This window comes from Doryrhamphus excisus, chromosome 6, assembly GCF_030265055.1.
Source record: "Doryrhamphus excisus isolate RoL2022-K1 chromosome 6, RoL_Dexc_1.0, whole genome shotgun sequence".
Classification (NCBI taxonomy): domain Eukaryota; kingdom Metazoa; phylum Chordata; class Actinopteri; order Syngnathiformes; family Syngnathidae; genus Doryrhamphus; species Doryrhamphus excisus.
Genome location: NC_080471.1, coordinates 7179694 through 7199804, shown reverse-complemented (window position 1 = coordinate 7199804; position 20111 = coordinate 7179694). Strand labels below are relative to the sequence as shown.

The 20111-nt window shown below is 41.0% G+C and overlaps 3 protein-coding genes across 6 annotated transcripts in view; 1 reads left to right on the top strand and 2 right to left on the bottom strand.

Annotated features, from left to right (window-relative positions):
• Positions 1-107: 107 nt before the first annotated feature.
• On the top strand, positions 108-4139 carry mrps35 (mitochondrial ribosomal protein S35). Its single transcript, XM_058076407.1, has 8 exons — positions 108-457; positions 911-963; positions 1048-1215; positions 1398-1458; positions 1605-1744; positions 2892-3001; positions 3090-3159; positions 3791-4139. Exons 1-8 carry the CDS (start codon positions 328-330, stop codon positions 4052-4054), a joined length of 996 nt encoding a protein of 331 aa, XP_057932390.1. The 5' UTR covers positions 108-327; the 3' UTR covers positions 4055-4139.
• On the bottom strand, positions 4115-5515 carry LOC131131422 (MANSC domain-containing protein 4-like). The gene is made up of 3 exons (XM_058076127.1): positions 5035-5515; positions 4834-4962; positions 4115-4719 (listed from the first exon to the last, which is right to left on the bottom strand). The coding sequence occupies exons 1-3, from the start codon at positions 5258-5260 to the stop codon at positions 4115-4117; spliced, it is 960 nt and encodes a 319-aa protein (XP_057932110.1). The 5' UTR covers positions 5261-5515.
• A 494-nt stretch (positions 5516-6009) lies between these two features.
• LOC131131578 (transcriptional enhancer factor TEF-3-like) overlaps positions 6010-20111 on the bottom strand; it is a 51446-nt gene continuing 37344 nt past the window's right edge. For all 4 annotated transcript variants that reach the window (XM_058076403.1, XM_058076404.1, XM_058076405.1 and 1 more), the window contains 3 exons: positions 15433-15573; positions 10974-11126; positions 6010-6818 (listed from right to left, as the gene is read on the bottom strand). In XM_058076403.1, coding sequence (XP_057932386.1) covers positions 6705-6818; positions 10974-11126; positions 15433-15573 — 408 coding nt within the window. In that variant the 3' untranslated portion in view covers positions 6010-6704. The remainder of the gene's footprint in view (positions 6819-10973; positions 11127-15432; positions 15574-20111) is intronic.

Genomic DNA, 20111 nt, shown 5'->3' with positions numbered 1-20111 from the left:
GGTATTCAGTCAGCCCTTTTCGTTGATTGCATCTGGGAAGCAGCGATTTACGACGGTAAGTGAATGCGCCTCATAAGAGCCAGAAGGCAGCAGCTGGTCAATTCACGGACGTTCGTGCCGACACAAATGACAACCTGAAACAAAAATGTGTATTTCTCTGTTATACTTAATTGTTTATACGTAATTGTTTGCATGTTCCTTCGCGTATAAAACGTTTTCATACAAGCTTTTCATTCACCAGTAGGGGTAGCTAATGCACGCCTATCAATGTGTTGGCAAGTATAGATAAGTTTGTCATTCGTCGACTTCCGTAGTGAGTCGGGAAACATGGCTTCTCACACTAGCAAGATATTACTGTCCTTTGGTAGATTAAACGTAACCGGCGTTGGACTACAAGGTTTGGCGAGCAGGGTGACATACTCGACTCAATCGTCTATACATTCCCCTGTAAATAAAAGTGAGTATTATACAAATGCATGTTCAATAGTTGATTCGGCACATCGTGCTAAAATAAGTGTGTTGTGCTAGCGAGGTCGCATGTCCTTTTACTATCCAAATGGCTTTTTTTGGCATCAATTAAGTGGTTTTTCAATTTCAAGAGGAAATGCCGATGTGTATTATAAGTGACCTGACTCTTTTTTTTTATTGACTACTTCGTGTATTTTAACGTGAAGTTTCTAACTTGTGTCCCATAGTCAAATTTCGTTTTCATCGGCGCATATTGATGACGTACAAAACCAGACACCATTATTTACCTTGTTTACTACAGCTTTAATAACAACTTACAAAACATTTAACAACAGCATACATTAACATATATTTTAGTTATCGTTTCAATGCAATTATAAACGACATGTGGCCCATATGGGGTGGGGATCTATTTTCAACAAAAAACTTGCTCCTTTCTTAGATCTTCCCGAGAGAGGCAATAACCCAAGAACAGTCAGAAAGCAGAGAAAAGATGTAAGTCCTGACATATATGACAATATATCTTGTTTTATTAACATGTAAGGAATTGACATGGTCTAAATGTGTGCGGGCTGTCAGGAAGGACCACCGAGGACGGAAAAGATGTCAGCCGAGCAGGACTGGACTAATGTCTATCCAGCAGCCACCCCCTTCAGAGCGAGCGCTGTCCCTTTACCTGTGAGGATGGGTTATCCGGTAAAAGGAGGCGTACCTCTGGAGAAGAAAGGCAACCTGGAGCTGATCAAGGTCGAACATTGTTAATCATCACTTGACTGTCTCTGCGGTTTGTCCATATGATGCCACGGAGGTCAGCATGCTGGCGCCTCACCCCTGCGGCCATTTATAGTTCATACCTGGTTTAACAGTTAAGAAGTGTAGTGTTAAAGTATGTGAAATGTGTATAATCTCTCACTTAAACTGTCTTTCAGGTGCCAAACTTTCTCCACCTGACACCGGTTGCCATCAGGAAACATTGCGAAGCCCTCAAACGTGAGTCCTTTAATTGTATTTAGATTTTTATTTTGTTAGGAATAAAATAAATATAAAATATGTGTGTGTTTTAAGTATACTGTTTTTTTTAAACTATTTTTTGGTTCTGAGAATTAAAATAAAAAGTTTCCCATTACGTCATACAGAATTCTGCACCGAATGGCCGTCATCCTTGGACACAGACGCCAAGTGTGACCAGCACTTCCCCGTCAAAGTGGAGACCAGCGACTACATCTCTGCCGGCCTCTCTATCCGAAACCCCTCTGCCCGTGTTGTTCATCTACGAGTGAGTGATTTTTTTTCCCCCTTTGGTGACCTTGATGCCGTCATGCGCTCCTGCCGACCTCTGACGTATAGAGAAATGCACACGGTGAGATTAGATTTATGGATAAGGAAGAATAATCGCCAGCTGACGTGGACTCATGCGGAGATGACTTTTTGACCTCCAGCCAAGCAAGCGTGCTAGTTGGATCTTTACATTATATGTTATCGTGCATCATCCTGAGAACTCTTGCTAATATTTGCATATGGTGAATTGTGTAGGTGTGCCTAATGCTGTGGCCAGTCAATGTACTACAGTCAAGTATGCAGAAACTTTTCACACATTTAGTTTGAATGATGTCTGCACATCCTGCAAAGCTGAATTAGGATTTAAGAAGTAGTTTTTTTTTAATTGGCAGTATATGGTGTATATATATAGTATATGTGCTTATTTAATAACACAGCATATTTAAACAAAAGATACATATATTTCACTATAAACAAGCATTAAAAAAAATGTCATACTAGGTCAGGTTAAAATTTTTTTTTTACCTTTTTAATCACTGGCCATCTGCTCCAGCGACACTTTCCCCGTTTGATTATTTCAGCAAGGTAGGAATTACTGTGACATTAATCCTGCTGGATTAGGCAGAAAGATAATCTAACAGTTAGATTGTGAACAAATGGGCCCCAAAATAAAAATGGATTCAGTTGACTTGATAACATCGAATGTGTTGTCTAGTTATAATGAAATTAATTTAATTCAAAGTACATATTGGATTGAAAGTTTAATCCCATCATAGCACCTAAAAAATGTTGTCATGTGTTTGTCTGTAGATGATTCGTAACAATCACTCCTCTACCTCCTCTACTTTATGTTCTGTACATCTTGTCTTCAGCAAATGTCGCACGGAGGTCTAAGAGGCTTAGAGGTTAATTTTGGGTCACAGCAGCCCCATCTGAAAGTATACCAGTTTAATCAAAAGCGTCTACGCCTTTGTGATTATCAGTCTCATCTGCAGTCTGACGACATGACGGTGACGACCGCAGCAGGGGTGCATGTTTGGCTAAAGCATCGCCATCAGGGGGAGCCCTTGCAACACGATTCAAGCTGTTGACTGAAACTACAAGTTATGCAATTGTGTGTGTGTGTGTGTGTGTGTGTCCCTCAGGTCAAGCTGTCCGCTTTAAACCTTGATGACCACGCCAGGAAGAAGATGCTCAAACTCGTTGGGGAGAGATACTGCCAAGACACCGACGTCCTGACCATCACGACTGACAGGTCAACACTCACATTGAAAGTCATGGTTAGCCTTAAAAGCAGACTGCAACTTTATTTAAACGTAAACATACATCTTTCTATTTCATAGCTGTCCACTGAGGCAGCAGAATTATGACTACGCCATGTACCTGCTCACCGTCCTTTATCACGAGTCCTGGGTGAGTACTAATACGCTTGATTAGCAGCTAGAACCACATTTTATCGCAGCATAATTCTTATTTTATGATTATTTCAATGGATTGCTTTTTTCCCGTTTCTACTAAATCCACGTGCCAATCAAACAATTGTCACCAGGCCACATTTTGGACACCCCTGACTTTGCCGAATCACATTACACCGTTATTCAACATTGTAAAAGAGCCAATGATCCAGTCAGTGCCTCTTTACCAGGCCACTTCCTGTTTTCGCTTTACACACTGGAAACCAACGAGGGCGGTGTCCAGTGACATGAGTGCCCCCTCCTATCAGGTGTCGCCACTGATACTCCACTTAACATGAAGTGGACATCGTCTACTGTGCGTCCTGTCCTTCCCAACGCAGGAAGTAGAAGACAGCAGTCTGCTGCCCTTTAGGCTGAAACAATGGCGGCCACAGTGCGTGTCGAGACTGTGGGAGTCGTGTGATGTTTTTGTAATGCTAGTTGACAAAGAGACGGCTTGTTAGACGCCACATAGAGGTGATTTTATACCTTAAAGTTCCGGGTAAGTGTTGGGGTGAGTGGTCAGGATGCTTCCTGTTAGCGGCTCCACTTAGCGCTTTCAGAAATCTACTAATGGTTGCTTTCTTCAGAAAACCGAAGCCTGGGAGGCCGAGAAGACCGTGGCGGACATGGAGGACTATTCCTGGGAGGACAGCCCATCCCAGAAGAACATCATGGACACGCTGATACGCACCAAGGCGGTGGCGGCAGAAGACGGAATACGAGAGCAGCTTCTGGGCAGGAGCGAAGTGCAGGAGTACAAGGACTCTGTCACCAGACTGAAGAACGAAGGCGAGAGTGAGAGCGCCATGCTTCAGTACAAAGAGGCTGTGAAGAAAGTACTCAAGCTGTGACCTAAAGTTCTAAAGTATTCATCTTTAAATGTCATATTTAAAGAAATAAAACGCACAACTTCAGGAGCTCTCTCTGACCACCCTGTACTTGATGAGACGCATGGACCCGCTTCTCTGTGGTACCCGGTAGCCCCTCATCCCCCCCCTCCTCCAGCTCACAAGCAGCTGCACACAGCAACAGCAGCCCAGCAGCAGCACCGCCACACAGCTCAGCAGAGCCACCAGGAGGCTGCGCCGCCCTGCTGCTAACCCTGCAATGGCGTCCTCACCGCCTGCTGTTGGGCTTCCGTGCTCTCTGGCTGACGTTTGGGGCTGGAATGTGGATGTGGAGAAGGTGTGATTCTCGCTAGCGGCGCCGAGAGAAGTAGGAGGCGGCGTGGCGGTCCTGCTGGATGGAGTTATGGTAACGCCAGGAGAAGCCATGGAGGTTGTCCTGAACGTGCTTGAAGATGATGGTGACGTGGTTGCTGTTGGAGGTCCCTTTGCCGCAGCATCGACGGTGGCGGTCGCTGGTTTAACGGTGATGGGAGCCGGCAGGGGGAAGAATTGCCGCTTGTCCGAGGGTGGCTGCACCTCAGAAGCGTTGACTCGACTGAAGTGATGCGGGAGCACCCGTACGTTAAAGTTGAGGTGCTTCCCGAACACCAGCAAATCAGGATCCGTACCTTTCACCAGGTAATAATGGATACGGCATGGATGCAACGGATATACAAATAATTTCAAGCGCATGCTGAGGTAGATAAAGCTGCTCTTAGATTAGGCAGGTGTCTTCAACTCACCCTTAGTGATGTTGTAGAGGACCACCTTGTCTCTGTGTGTGATGATGCAGCTCTCCAAGGTTGGGCAGTGAAGGTGTAAACAGTTGTCTCGTGTTGCATCATAATCAAAGATGGCCACATTGCAAGACGCTACCAACGCCACAAGAACGCACGCATTCACTTCAACCAAGTCGACCTTCAGTAGTAAAAAGGTGGACTCACCATTTGTGGTCAGGCAGCAGCTACGACTGCACCTCAGCGCACTCTCCTCCTGGTAGCTCCTAACGAGACTCGCTCCTCTCTTACCCGACTCCTCTGTGTCGATAAGGATTCCCGGGAAGTGTCGAATCCAGCAGTTTTTGTAGTAGGAAGTGGGCGAGCACCGCGACTCCATGCGGCACACCAACACGCCCAGGAACAGTGCCAGTAAACCCCATGAGACCTTCATGGTGGGCGAAGGGAGAGGGAATCGGAGCAGCAGGGGTTTTTTAAATAACTTGACAGGCCAAAGGGGGGCGGTTTTACTGCCAGCCCTCCTCCAGGTGAGTCATTGGTACGCACCTGGAGGAGGCGTTGAACCGCCATCTTGGTCAAAATAGTGGCTTTAAAATGAGCCAATGTTCCAAGTAGAGTTGATCTCTTATGGCAATTATAGAAATACCACAGTTAGAATATGAAAAATGACTTAAGGACAAAAATGGTTAAAAATCATCATTAATGTCGATGAAAATACAATTTAAAACTTTTAATTAATATGATTAGGAATAATAGAATATGAATACAAATATGACTAATACTATAACAGATGAAAATAATAAATACTAAAAAATACTAAAAATAATAATACTGTTAATATTCAAAAATACAAAATAAAATTACTTTAACTTAAATGCCATACTACTAAAATAATTTAAATAAAATGTATAGCACTACAACCAATAACTTCTATTACAAATGCAAATATTAAATATCAGTCCAGGACAAAAAAATATTTTTCAAATAGTAAAAAATTAAATTCCTTTTAGAAGTAATTCAATACATTATAATTTTGATGTTAAAAAAAACCTTTAAAATACTTTTAAAATAAGTACAAAGTAAGGCCTAACTGCACAATAATGTGTAAATTAAAATAATCAAATATATACATAATGATGGCATTGATCAAAACCTGCACATTTGAAAAAGAAAATACTAATAAAAGAAGCACCAGAAGTAATTTTTTATAAGAAACACATTTTATCCGACACTTCAGGCCAAATGACATGATGCAATCAGCAGAAACTGTGCTTCAAGGTAGCAGTGTTATTATCATTATTATTATTATTTTTATGTGCCTTTTTGTTGGAGTCACTTCCAAGCTGTAAGACAAAAACGAAGACTTAAAAACACCCAAAAATGACAAAGTGAATACAAACACTCTTTTTTTTTTTTTTAGATGTGGCACTTTGACAGTAGAATTACTCAGAAAGCACACGTGATTGACACTGAAAACGAACAGGTTGTGCAATTCTTTGCTCCTACTTCCATGCCTGTCATTGTTGTTCATCGTTGAGTCAGTAGGTGGCACCCTTGACGCCCTGAGTCAGCCTGCACATGCGTGACACAATCAATTCAAAACAAGCACTACTAGAATCAGATTTCAAATAAAATAAAATTTAAAAAAAAACAACAATGACAACGTTCTCATGCAAGTCTTTCATGGCCAGGCAGGTCTACTGTGGTGCCGAGACCCCAGTCCATCATGGTCCTTGTTTCCACCGCTAAGCCTGGTTGCGGTCTCCACAATCCTCATCATTAGGGACGTCTCTGGGGGCGTCGCGTTCAAGCTTGAAGCTCGCGGAGGATTGTGTGTCCCAATTATGGGGGCGCGGGGGCGGGGGCTCACGGCCGTGTCAGTCCTTGACCAGCCGGTAGATGTGATGCTGGGCGCCATGCTCGCTGGTGGACACCTCAAAGACATAGGCCACGCAGAGCAGCGTCTCCAGGGTGTCCCTGTTGGTCACCACCTGTATCACAAAGGACAGGTCAGCTTCTTCATATGTTAGAGTGCGTTACCAAAAGGTACTGCCAATGCTCCACTTCGCCACCGTGTCTCGTGTTGTAACCGGGTCCGTAGTCTATGCAAATGCACTGCATGCCAGCAACCACAGGGTGGCGCCACAGCACACAACACAAGCAGGAGCGGTGCACATTAAATGCCATTGAACAGTGTTTGTTGTGTCATCCATTGTGCTCACTGTGTGCGTGCACGTGCGTGTGTGCGTGGCGGTCATGGTGAACAGGAAGTGAATCGGTGCATTCACTGAGAGGCCGGATGATGACATACTGTCATGTAGTTGGCCGTGTTGGCTCAATATGGCCTTTGTCCCTTTAAGAAAAAAAGTAACTAACACTCGCACCCCAATGACGTTCAAGTGGACCCGGTGCTTAGCTTCTTTTTACAATTTTGCAACAGTTATTAGCAGACTCACATCTGAAATGTGAAAGTAGATTGTTATTGTTTTTATGTGGATAGCTTCCTTTTACACTTAATAATAATAATAATAATACATTTTATTTGTATAGCGCTTTTCAAAATACTCAAAGACACTTTACAGAAGAATGGAGTTGAATAAAAGCAAGTAAACAGAGTAAAAGATACATTAAAATACAACATTCATTGGTTAATACGCAGTTAAAAGATGAGTAAAAGTGTGTGGGCGGGGCACAGCAGTCAGGTAAAAAAAGTTAGACATTAAAAACAGATTTAAAGAGGTGGGTTTTTAGTTGTTTTTTGAAACTGGGAAGGTCAGGGCAAGCACGGAGTGAATGGGGCAAAGAGTTCCAGAGGGTGGGGGCAGCGATGGAGAAGGCTCTGTCTCCCCAGGTTCGGAGCTTGGTCTTACAGGGGAGTGCCAGGAGGTTGGAGTCTGAGGAGCGAAGGGGACGCGGGGGATTATGTGGATGGAGGAGGTCTGTGAGGTATGGGGGGGGTCAGATCGTGGAGGGCTTTGTAGGTCATGAGAAGAACTTTGAAGTGAATGCATTGGTGGACGGGAAGCCAGTGGAGGTTTTTAAGGACGGGGGGTAATGTGTTATATATGTGAATATATTGTATTTTGTTGAGGGTTTTGGAAGGTGTACCGTAGAGAATACTGTTGCAGTAGTCCATTCTGGTTGGGATGAATGCATGGATCAGGGATTCAGCGGCAGAGAATGGAAGTGATGGACGGAGTCGAGCTATGTTCTTAAGATGGAAGAATGCAGTCCGGGTTAACTGTTTGATGTGGGGTTCAAATGAAAGGGTGGGGTCCAGGAGGATACCAAGGTTGCGGATGAGCGGGGATGGAGTGAGGGTGGCGCTGTCAAATTGAAGATAGAAGTTATGGGTGGGTGTTGGGATGTTTTTGGGACTGATGATGATATCTGTTTTGTCACTATTAAGTTTAAGAACATTTAGTTCCATCCAAGTTTTGATATCAGCTAAGCAGTTGGTGAGGGTGGAGTAGATGTTGGAGTTGATGGAGGTGGTAGAAACGTATAGTTGAATATCATCAGCGTAGCTGTGGAAATTGAGGCCATGTCAACGGATGATATTGCCAAGTGGAAGGATGTAGAGGATGAAGAGAAGTGGACCAAGCATCGAACCTTGGGGAACACCTTGAAGTAAAGGGGCTATGGAGGAGGAGCAGCTATTTATGTGCACAAACTGTTGACGATTGGTGAGGTATGATTGGAGCGACAGTTATTGTTCAAGACAAAGGCCTAAAATATGGACTCACATTGACCGTTTCTCTTGGTGCATTTTATTGTTGTGAGCTTTATTTTACACTTGTATGACAAACAATGTTTGCCTATTCATTCTGACAGTTTGCTGCCAGTTTGCAAAAGGAGGCTTAAAAGAAACAGGAGAACAGCAGAATTTGTATCAAAAGCGTTTTAATTAAAGTTTTACCGTGGTTAACTTCAACTAAGTATGTAGAAAAACTGTATCAAAGATTGAGCGTCTTGCTGGTTACAAGTTTGTTTTTTGCTTTTTTTTTTTTTGTCCATGAAGCCGATAATTCCTGGCTGCACCCCTCCTACTAGCTGTAGGATATGAGAAAAATAATCATAAAATCACCTTAATTTACACCAAATATATTTGCTTTTTCAAGACAACAAAGTGGTGTGAAAAAGTGTTCCCTTCCTGATTATTAAAAAATTTTTTGCATGTCATACTTAAATGTTTCAGATCTACCAAATTTACTTATTTGTCAATGGCAACACAGCTGAATACCATATGCAGTTTTTAAATGAAACTTTTTATTATCAAGGGAGAAAAAAGATCCAAACCTAAAAATTGATTGCCCTTCCTGTTCAAACATAAGATATTTGAATTGAGATGTATTAGTCTGGAAAAGGTCATAAAGCCATTTCTAAAGCTATGGGACTCTAGCTAACTACAGTGAGAACCCAAGACCACAGCAACGACTTATCCAAGAGGTCACAAAAGACCCCACAACAACATCCAAAGAACTGCAGGCCTCACTTGTCTCAGTTAAGATTAGTGTTCATGACTCCACCATAAGAAAGACACTGGGCAAAAACGGCCTGCATGGCAGAGTCCCAAGACCAAAACCACTGCTGGACACAAAGAACTAATTTTTCCACCCTTTTTGATTGAGTTGTGGATTCCTTTAGAACAGCTACATACAATAACCCGCACAGCGAGAGGTCTCGACTTTTGCACCTATTCCAGCTGTATTTCCTTGGATTTGTGTTTCCCTATTTTTCTGTTTTAATTTATTCCACCCGCGGCCCACCTCTGGGTACGCCCACTCCAAAGTCCTTCCTGGTTGGTATAAGAGTTGATAATAAATGAATAGTCTTTGAGGAGGTCATTGAAAAGTGTTTAGGAGCTACTGGTTGGAGATCCCTGACTTACAGAGTAGGAACTGTTCTAACGGAGGGAGAAGCTGGACATAAAAGCGCAAACCTCAAAACCTACAACATTCTAAACTACATTTATAGATCAGAAAGGTAGAAAAAGCATAATAGGTCCCCTTTCAGGCTCATCTCAATTTTGCCAGAAAACATCTTGATGATCCCCAAGATATTTAGAAAAAGAACATTACACCAACAGTAAAATATGGTGGTGGTAGTGTGATGGCTTGGGACTGTGCTTAAAGACCTGGAATACTTGTTGTGATAAACGGAACCATGAATTCTGCTGTCTACCAAAAAATCCTGAAGGAGAATGTCCGGCCATCTGTTGGTGGCCTCAAGCTGAAACCAACTTGGGTTCTGCAGCAGGACAATGATCCAAAACACACCAGCAAGTCCACCTCTGAATGGCTGAAGAAAAACCACATGAAGTCTTTGGAGTGGCCTAGTCAAAGTCCTGACCTGGATCCTATTGAGATGCTGTGGCTAGCTATCTAACTGTCTTCAATATGTTAATGTCGTAAAATGTAAACAAATAAATTGGAATTTAGTAAACACATTTTAATTAATTAATAATAATAATAATAATAACAATATGACCACTACTAGTTAAGTAAATTGAATGTACAATAATGCATTAAATAATAAATAATATTGTGTTGTATTTTAAAAAATATTTTACATGTAGTAATTATTTAAAAGTTATTTATTATTTGATATTTTCAGTTGCTGTTTTTTTTATCATGCAATGAGGAAAGATCTGAATATTGTAATATTGAACATTTTTAATATGTAGTAATAATAATAACAACAAATAATAAAATGAGAAAATGACTTTTTATGTTATATATATTAAAATATATAGTTTATTAAATTGCTTATGCAATAAATAATAATATATTTTTTTAAATTAATAAATCATATTGCATTGTATTTTTGAAATATTTTGAGTAAATATATTTTTTTATTATTTCATATTGTATATTTTTGGCTGTTGTTTACTGCATTGTTCAATCAATCCATCAGGCAACAAGTCCAAATATTATAAACACACTTGTAATGTAATGTAATGCAATGATTTAAATATGAGTAAAGAGCTGAGAAATATGAGCTGAGATAATACTTAGCGTCCACAAGTTGTGCAGATCAAATGATTTTTCACAGAAATCATCCACTTGTGATCAGCGACATCCCTTTACTCCTTTTTACACCTCAGTATTTGTCACATGATGCAAGATTTGCGTGTGCGTTTGTACCTGAAGGATGGTGAAGTTCTCCAGCACGCTGTTCATCATGTACTTCTCAGGCAAGTGTTTGAGCTTGTGGATGAAGTTGATCATGTACTCGCATAGCGGCGAGCGGTGGATCCGGAACACGTAGCGGCCATTCTCGAAGCGGGCGTACTCGGTCTAAGCGGAAAAAACAAAACAAAACAAGCGCTAAAACACGACAATAAGCGGTGTGAGGGCCGAGGAGGCCAGGAGTTTTGCCAACACATTAGAGAAGGTGAAATAAAGCGGCGTGTGTTCTGTTGGCTGCGTGATGAAGCGTGATGAAGTGTAATGTGTGTAATTCAATAGAGCCAATCCAGCGTGCAGCACGCTGGATGTGACAATGAACATAATTCTGGTGACAACACTAATCAAATCATGATGCCATTAAGTGTCAGCATGAGACCTCAACCCAAGGCTGTGTGTGTGTTTATATTGTACAATCCATCAGGCGGCAGCAGGTGTGGGGGGGGGCAGGGGCCTACATTGGGTCGTCTTTAACAGGAAGCATAATCCTGATTCATCCGGTGGATTTTTTTTTTTCCTAATGTCAATTTCCTGAGCACAGATCAGCACTTGCTGACTGGAATCCACCACTATCACGATGTGCTAATAATACAGTAAACCTCGGATATGTATATCGGATTATATCGGAAAATTCGCTCACAACGGACAGATAAAAAAGAACTGATTTTTCTGTAATGCGTTTCCAATAAAAATTCATTGCATATATCGGATTTTTTATAACGGATTTCGCCTATTTCGGACAAAATCTCCAGTCCCGTTCCAATGCATTTCCATTAAATTTCCCTCGCATATATCGGATGGCCGCATCGTGGCGCTCCGATTCGCCGAATCGTGACAGGCCGCTATACAACGTCATTTGCAGCGTTGCCTGCGCGTCCAGATACATTGGAAACATAGTCAAGGAAGTGCCTTTTTATAACAGATAAAATCCGATTTACGCATATACCGGATATAAATCCAATATATGCGTAAAACGGACATTTTCCGGTATACACATATAACGGATTTCGCTTATATCGGACAAAACCAGTGGGAACAATTGAATCCAATATATCCGAGGTTTACTGTACTCAGATCTGCATGAAAACAATACTTTTACATTTAACATTTGGTCAGCTCTGATGTACTGTAGTACCTGTAGTACCTGTAGTACCTCCACCACTTCCTCTGTGCTGCTGGGCTTCCTCTGTGTCCCATGCCAATAAAACAACCTTCCTCTTGTGTTAGGGTCGGCACGCGTTTTACATTTTAATGCATAAAAAGAATTACATAACATTTGTTTATTGCATCAAGGCCTTTTGACTTTGTCAGGAAACTCTATTTCAAAATAAAACAAAAATTTTTTTTTACTAAATTTTAAAAAGGTCTGGTTGAAATTTTGACCACTGTATTGTTAGGGTCGGTTTCGATAATAATATGACTATAAAGCAATATTTTGAGCCAAAACTGATTATTATTATTATTAGATTTTAACCCGTTTATGTTGACGCTCCTTGGACTGGCTTACTCATGTCGACATAAGCAGTTGTGGAAACAAAAGCGAGCCATTCATTGATTTAGGAACAAAATAATGATGATATTGGATTTTTTTTTTAATCTATGGTACTTTATTGGCATAATTTTCCTTTCGGATTCAACCATTTTTATATATTTCATAATCCTATCTAACAGAGCTGCTTTGGTAAGAATAATACTGCCCTGCTTTTATTTTGAAGCTTATTTTGCACTGAAGAGGAATTCACTACACAGTTACATAAATGCTACGAAAGTGGACAGTAGTTCAGTGGTTGTTGTTGCTTCTGGCTGCTAAGCGATAATGAGGAATTTAACAATACTACAAAACATGGCGACACAAATGGACCCATTTTTCATAGAAGTGACCCTTTTGGCTCCATATTGTAGGCGGGACTTTTTTAGAAATAAGACCAATACGGTGGTTCAGGACCTAATCAGTTGGTCAACATAGACAGCTTCCCGACATAATCGTACAATTAGCCAACCAGCTCCTCTTCTCATCATGGAAGCTTCAGGGGATTCTCATTTTGACCAATTTTCACTCATTTGATTGGCTGATTTCACATTTACAATTTGGATCATGGAAAGAATAGCAAGAAGTACAGTGAACCAAGATCTGGACCAAAGTTTTGGTGACAATGAGGGCGAGGACAGACCAGCATAGCCATTGAGATGATCAGGAGGACAATGTGGAGTATGATCCAGAAGACATAGATGATGCGAGCCAGGCAGGGCTCTACATTAAAAAGAAAAATGACTTGCCCATGGGGAATCCTTAAGGTGAGAACTACTTGCCCCAACTTGCCCCATGTAAAATGAAAAGACTGTCATAAGGATATCATCTCATTTTTGTGGCATCACATGAGAATCTCAAATAAAGATGAAATGATTATCATTTCTTGTGGTTGTTTTCCTACATACTAGATAATGACGTTGCATGGAAATCTGGATTGTCAAGAGACTTCTAGACACTTTGCCTTTTAGAAGTTGTGCACCACAATGAAACATTATTGAATAGACACATTTGTGTACTAGTAAAGTGTTTTGAATCCAGAAAAAAATGCTCAAGGGTCAAACAATAATTTGTGAAGCAAAGGTGAGAAAAATCCACAGAGAAATGGAAGCGCTAGATTTTGTAGCTTGTGCAAAATCAGCACCTGGTATTGGATCTAATGGGTGGTGTTTCATTGTGACCACTTCAAATTGTCACAGCAATGTGATTCACTCACCTGTGCCATCATTTGATTTGCTGCCGCTAATAAAATACTTGTTTAGGAGGCACTGGTTCATCACTTTTTGCTGTTTTCCTTCACAAGTTGTTGAAGAATTAGACCATGTTGGCAGGGACGCCAAGATAGATGTTTTCCTAGTCAAACCATCGCTGATTGGTTGATCGCCAACAAGAACGGGTGTGGGTAAAACGTGGACTGTGGACTAAATAAACAATTCTGATTGGTCCATTTCAAGATTTGCAAGGATTGGTTTGCAAATTACCACCGGAATTACGCAGTCCGTGTTTTACCAACACCCAACAAGAACCGCTTTAAAAAAAACTCTTGGCAGTATGGCATGCCAAAGTGTACTTGCCCCACGGGAATATCACTGATTGGATTTACTTGCCCCGATTTTGTTTTAACTTGCCCCGGGCCATCGGTACATCGTTATTGTCGAGCTCTGCCAGGTAACAAAAGAACCTTCAATTTATGATGTTGATTCTTTTGAGGTTGATTTTACCATTTAGTGACCAAAAAAGGCCTACATGCCCACACCAAAAGTATTAAAACCAACATTTTCATGGATGAAGAAGCCTAAGAAGGTAACCAAGACATGATGGTAACTTATTATTTTTAGTGTATTTTATAGCTGATTTAATACACGGGTCAAAACCGACCCGTTAATCTAAGACATGATACCAGGAAGCTAACCCAACAGGAAGGTTAAACATGTTACACAAGCCTCACAGCTCCTTGGCTGCTAAACAATAGCAACCATTTAGTGACGTGTGCTCATGCTGGCTTTTGGCGGCTCTCGCTTCAGGATATAAGGAGCACAGTTCGGGAACCGGGAAGCTGATTTGGTGGAGAAAAAATCTCCTCCCCCTCCAAGCCCTCCTGCTAGCTTGAGATTGACATTCTACTCTTATTTTGGCTCAACATTTACAATAAAAGTGATTGTAATTATTAATTACAACATTAGAATTGGTCTCAATTCAGTTCCAGAACCCTCACCTTCTCTCTTCAATTGCCATTGTTCACAATGCAGGTTTTACTTCACTTTCGTGTCTCATAGCGGTCAAGGGCCTGGTGAACAATATGTCAAATGGCAACACTTGACAACAAAACATCATTGAAGCATAAAGACTACAGCTGTCAACAATAGACTCATTTATCTCATTAAGTACAGTAATAGAGTGGCAGGGGTATGCTGGAGCCTATCCCAGCTGTCTTCGGGTGAGCCACCAATTAACCTAGCATGTTTTTGGAATGTGGGAGCAAACCGGAGTACCCGGAGAAAACCTAATTACGTTAATATTTATATAAATAATTAATATTCATCATATACATTTTTATTAGTACTTAATATTAATTAATATTAATAATTTTCCTCCTTTGGTGGTTGCATGCTGTCTGCGGGTTTGAAAAATTGTGCGGGCCATGTCTGTTTTTGTTTTTTAAATTTTTATATAAATCATTTTGTTTAAAATTCTATTTCAATTTTTTGTGTAAAAATCTCTAATTTTATTCTATCCTATTTAATTGTGTTTATTTCAATGAAACATTTTAATATTTGGTTAAATTAAGTCAAATAAAATAGTAATTAACTCCAATTTGGTGACTTCAACCATAAGTGAACTTGGTGTTCAGAGCCTATGCAAGATGCAGACACCAGATGACGCTCTCACCTCCACTTTCTCCACCACCTGCTTGCCGAAGGAGCAGACCTTGGTGGACGAGGTGATGATCATGTTCTCTGAGCTCTCATACTGGCTGGAGACGCCATAGAAGAAGCTGCTGTCATCTTGCAGGTTGATGCTCAGGTCCGCCTGGAAGGGAAGACATGTCATCTTGAAGGCTCTCTTTCAATGAATGGCTGAGTAAAGAAAACGTTTCAAAAACAATTTGAAGGTTTCACTCTTTGCCCAAGTGCGGGTGCGGATATAAAGTCGTCCTTGTAGGCGGAGTGTGTCAGGTGCCAGTTTAACAAAAGAATCTTACGGCTCAGCCAAGCTGGAGAGAGTAATTCTCTGTAAAGCCACGAGGCATCCAAAGTGACGATCCTACTTGACCTTGGATAATGCCGCCAAACCAGCCTTGAGATTCTCAAGATGCTATTTACCTCGTCCTCGTGGTCGCATGGCTGCTAATGGATGAGGACCATTTTCATCCATGGCGGGAGATTTGCATCAACACTCTCTTTTCAAGTTGTGGCATTTTGTGTTTCCATGAAGAAGAAGAAAACTCATTCCTAGTGGACATGATACCACTTAGCAAGACGACCGATGACACTTTTCTAAATATTTCTTGAAAATATAGGCTTCGCTACACATCTGAAAATAAAACCCATGCAACTGCAATTCCAGTTGATCGTTTTTACTCCGCAACAAAAGTACCGTATAAGCTGGTAGCTGCACCGGACTATAACCTACACAGGTCGACGCCATGAGATGGCATACTGGGGCACACACCAGTAAGTGAGGCCAGGAAAAAACCCGCATAGCTCATGACTGGCTCCTGCCAAAGAGGAGCTACTGTTTCCTCACAGACTCACGAATGGCACAATATTTAAACCAGCTCTGATAAAACATTCCACTGTTCTCAAATACGTATCTTAATTTTTATTTTTCTACACAAAATAAGATGAAAAATAAATAAACAAATCAAGAATAAAGAAATTCAATCAATCAGTAATAAATAAATATAATAATAATAATAAAACGGCAAATAATAAAAACTTAAGAAACCACATATAGTTGGTCTTTTGGTAGACAAATTATTTTTTTCAGATTAAAATGAACAAAGCATTATTAGAGCCCTGTAGACATGACAAAACACGACATTTATACTCTTTTATTTACAACATATTGCGCAACTACAGGGTCTTGAGACACATGCTAACTCGCAAACTAGAGAGCTAGCGACCTAAACGGTAGCCTTCAAGTTATTTCCTTTAAACTTAAATCGCTAAAAACTTACCACTTCCACACGGATAGGGAGGATAACTATTAAAAGTTATTTAACCTTTAACATGAACATTAATCAAACGTAATAATTTTTTCTGGGTACATGATACCATACAGCATCCATATCAAACTTGCGCGGGCCGCACTAACATTAAACTTTCATATCACGGCGGGGGCCTCAAACTAGTGTCCTGCGGGCCACATTTGGCCCGTGGGCCGCGTGTTTGAGACCCCTGATTTAAACAATTAGTAGTAATTGTGAAGTAAAGGAAATGTCAAGAGATTAGAATTTAGCCGTAAATAACAGCAGAACAGCAGAAAGGACACGCACCAGCAAATACAAATAGACGGTGTGGACCATTTCTGGAAACCTCATATTACAAATATACAACATAAGGTGGCCAGAAATATTTCAATATTGAACAAAGCAAAATTAGTTCTCGAACAGAAATCACTCCACACTCTTTATTGCTCTCTGGTTCTACCATATCTTACTTATTGTGTGGAAATATGGGCTAATAACTATAAAAGCAATCTTCACTCGCTAAATGTACTGCAAAAAAGGTCAGTAAGGATAATTCATATTGACACTTACAATGGTACCCATTATGTCATTGGATGCTCATATCACCTCCTACTTCGGTACAAGGTACATTATTTAAAAAAAAATAACAAAAAACCTTAAACTGTATTATGGAAAGCAGGAAGTGAACAAATGTAACAGTTAGTGATTGTAAAAGTACCAGATGGAGGGGTAGGATTTAATAAGCTTTGCTTCTTCCTACTCCTTTTGGACATGTGGAACTGGGAACTGATTATGGGATGCACTCAATTGGAATCTGATGTATGTTCAAATGAAATAAAACCATTACCATTACCATTACCATAAATTAGTAGCACCGTTGTATGAGAGTTGAAAGTTGAAGAAAAAGGTAGCGGAAATAGAAATAAGATGACTATGAACTGATGCACATGTAGTCTCTGGCCGTGTCTGCTTGGATGGTTATCACGCATAAAGATATGCCTGGGGTGTGGAGGTGGGGGGTCATGACCACCGGCCCGTGCCGAAGTAGAGGTTGTCATGCCGACGGTGACAAGCAGATGGGCCGCCACCAAAGCTATGGCATTCTAGATTGAATTTCCGGCAAACGCCCCTGTCGGCCACCGGCTGGGCCTGACACGTCCCCGCCGCCCCCTCCCCTCTCCTTAGCGCCAGTGGCCCTGTCCTAACAGATTGTCACACGCTTTTGAAGTGCCCGGGGAATCGGATTTGCGCCGCCTCTGCTAAATTGTTGCACAGCCCGACTGGCCCGGTGTGATCTAATCAGCCAATGGCGCGCTGCTGATTGTAATTGGATGAATTCCCTCGCAGGCTGTAAGGTAGGCCATGGTGCTCGGGCGAGGCTGGATGGAGCCTCGGGGATGAAGACAAATAGAGGAATTACACCCAGATGAAGATGAAGGTGGCCATGTAGCGATGAGGGGCCGGGCAGTGTCTCAACTAACCATTAGGAGGTGGGGGGTGTGGGGGGGTTAAAACAGACCAGCTGTCAAAGTGAGAATGCGGATCCAAAACCAGATGATGCTCTGTGTTTCAATCATGGGCAGGATCTGCATGCACTTAAAAGGTGAAGACTGGAAGAATAGAAGAATTCCTTCAATCCTCATATTACAAATATACAACATAAGGTGGCCAGAAATATTTCAATATTCAACAAAGCAAAATTTGGGAATTTGGGAAATATGGGCTAATAACTATAAAAGCAATCTTCACTCGCTAAATGTACTGCAAAAAAGGTCAGTAAGGATAATTCATAATGCCGCCTACAGAGAACATGCTAACTCCTTATTTCTAAAATCACAAATACTTCAACTTGCTGATATAGTTCATCTTCAAACAGCAAAAATAATGCATAAGGCTAAAAATAACCAATTAGCTAAAAATGTAATTTGCAAGTTAACTTAAATATTTCAGATCATCAAAAAAATACAACACAACTGAGCAAAAAAATCTGTTTTTAAAGGAAACTTTAAAAACGAGAAAAGGAGAAAAACAAAGCTACATGGCCCTGTGTGAAAAAGTGGTTGTCCCCTAAAGCTAATAACCGGGTGGGCCACCCTTAGCAGCAACAACTGCAATCAAGCGTTTGAGATAACTTGCAATGAGTCTCTTACAGCGCTGTGGAGGAATGTTGGCCCACTCATCTTTGCAGAATTGTTGTCATTCAGCCACATTGGAGGCTTTTTAAGGTCACAGCATCTCAATAGGATTCAGATCAGGACTTTGACCAGGCCACTCTGAAGTCTTCATTTGGTTTTTCTTCAGAGGTGGACTTGCTGGTGTGTTTTGGATCATTGTCCTGCTGCAGAACCCAAGTTGGTTTCAGCTTGAGGTCAACAACAGACGGCAGGACATTCGCCTTCATTTTTTGGTGGACAGCAGAATTCATGGTTCCATTTATCACAGCAAGTCTTCCAGGTCAAAACAGCCCCAGACCATCACACTACCACCACCAAATTTTACTGTTGGTATGATGTTCTTTTTCGTTCCTCAACACCAGATGTTCTTTTTGTTCAGCAGTGGTCTTGGAACTCTGCCAGGCTGGCCAATTTTGTCCACTGTTTCGTTATGAACCCCACCATAGCCTCTTAACTGAGGCAAGTGAGGCCCACCGTTTTTTTTATGTTGTTGTGGGGTCTTTTGTGACCTTTTGGATGAGTTGTCACTGCACTCTTGGGTTAATTTTGGTTGGCCGACCACTCCTGGGAAGGTTCACCACTGTTTCATGTTTTCACCATTTGTGGATAATGGCTCTCACTGTTGTATGCTGGAGTCCCAAAGCTAAAGAAATGGCTTCATAACCTTTTCCAGACTGATAGATCTCAATGAATCCCACTTAAGTTAGTTTTTAACAGCGGGACATCACTGTTGCACACATTCATACATTTTTTTCTCCCATAATAATGAAAAGTTTCATTTCAAAAACGCATTTTGTGTTCAGTTATATTATGTTGTCATTGACTAATATTTACATTTGTTTGTTGAAAAAGAGAAGTCAGAAAGGGGAAAACACTTCCCATTTTGGACAGTACTTCCTGCGGTGGCTATTGTTTCATCAATGTAAATGAATGTATTTTAATTACTGATAACTCGTGATCAGTGTAGAATACTATTTATCATCATAACCTCTTTGAACGTGTCTTCTGAATGCCTTGTGTTTGTATTTTACTAGATTTGGCAATTTTTATGCTTGAAAATGCCTAATTTAGGCCAAAAATACATTAATTGGGATGTCTGATGTCCGGCTTTTTTGCTGATAACTGAAATGGCGACATTGTCCAACTTTCAACAAATCAGCAAAAGGCCCGTGTAAACATCCTGGGGCTTTAATTGATTTTAA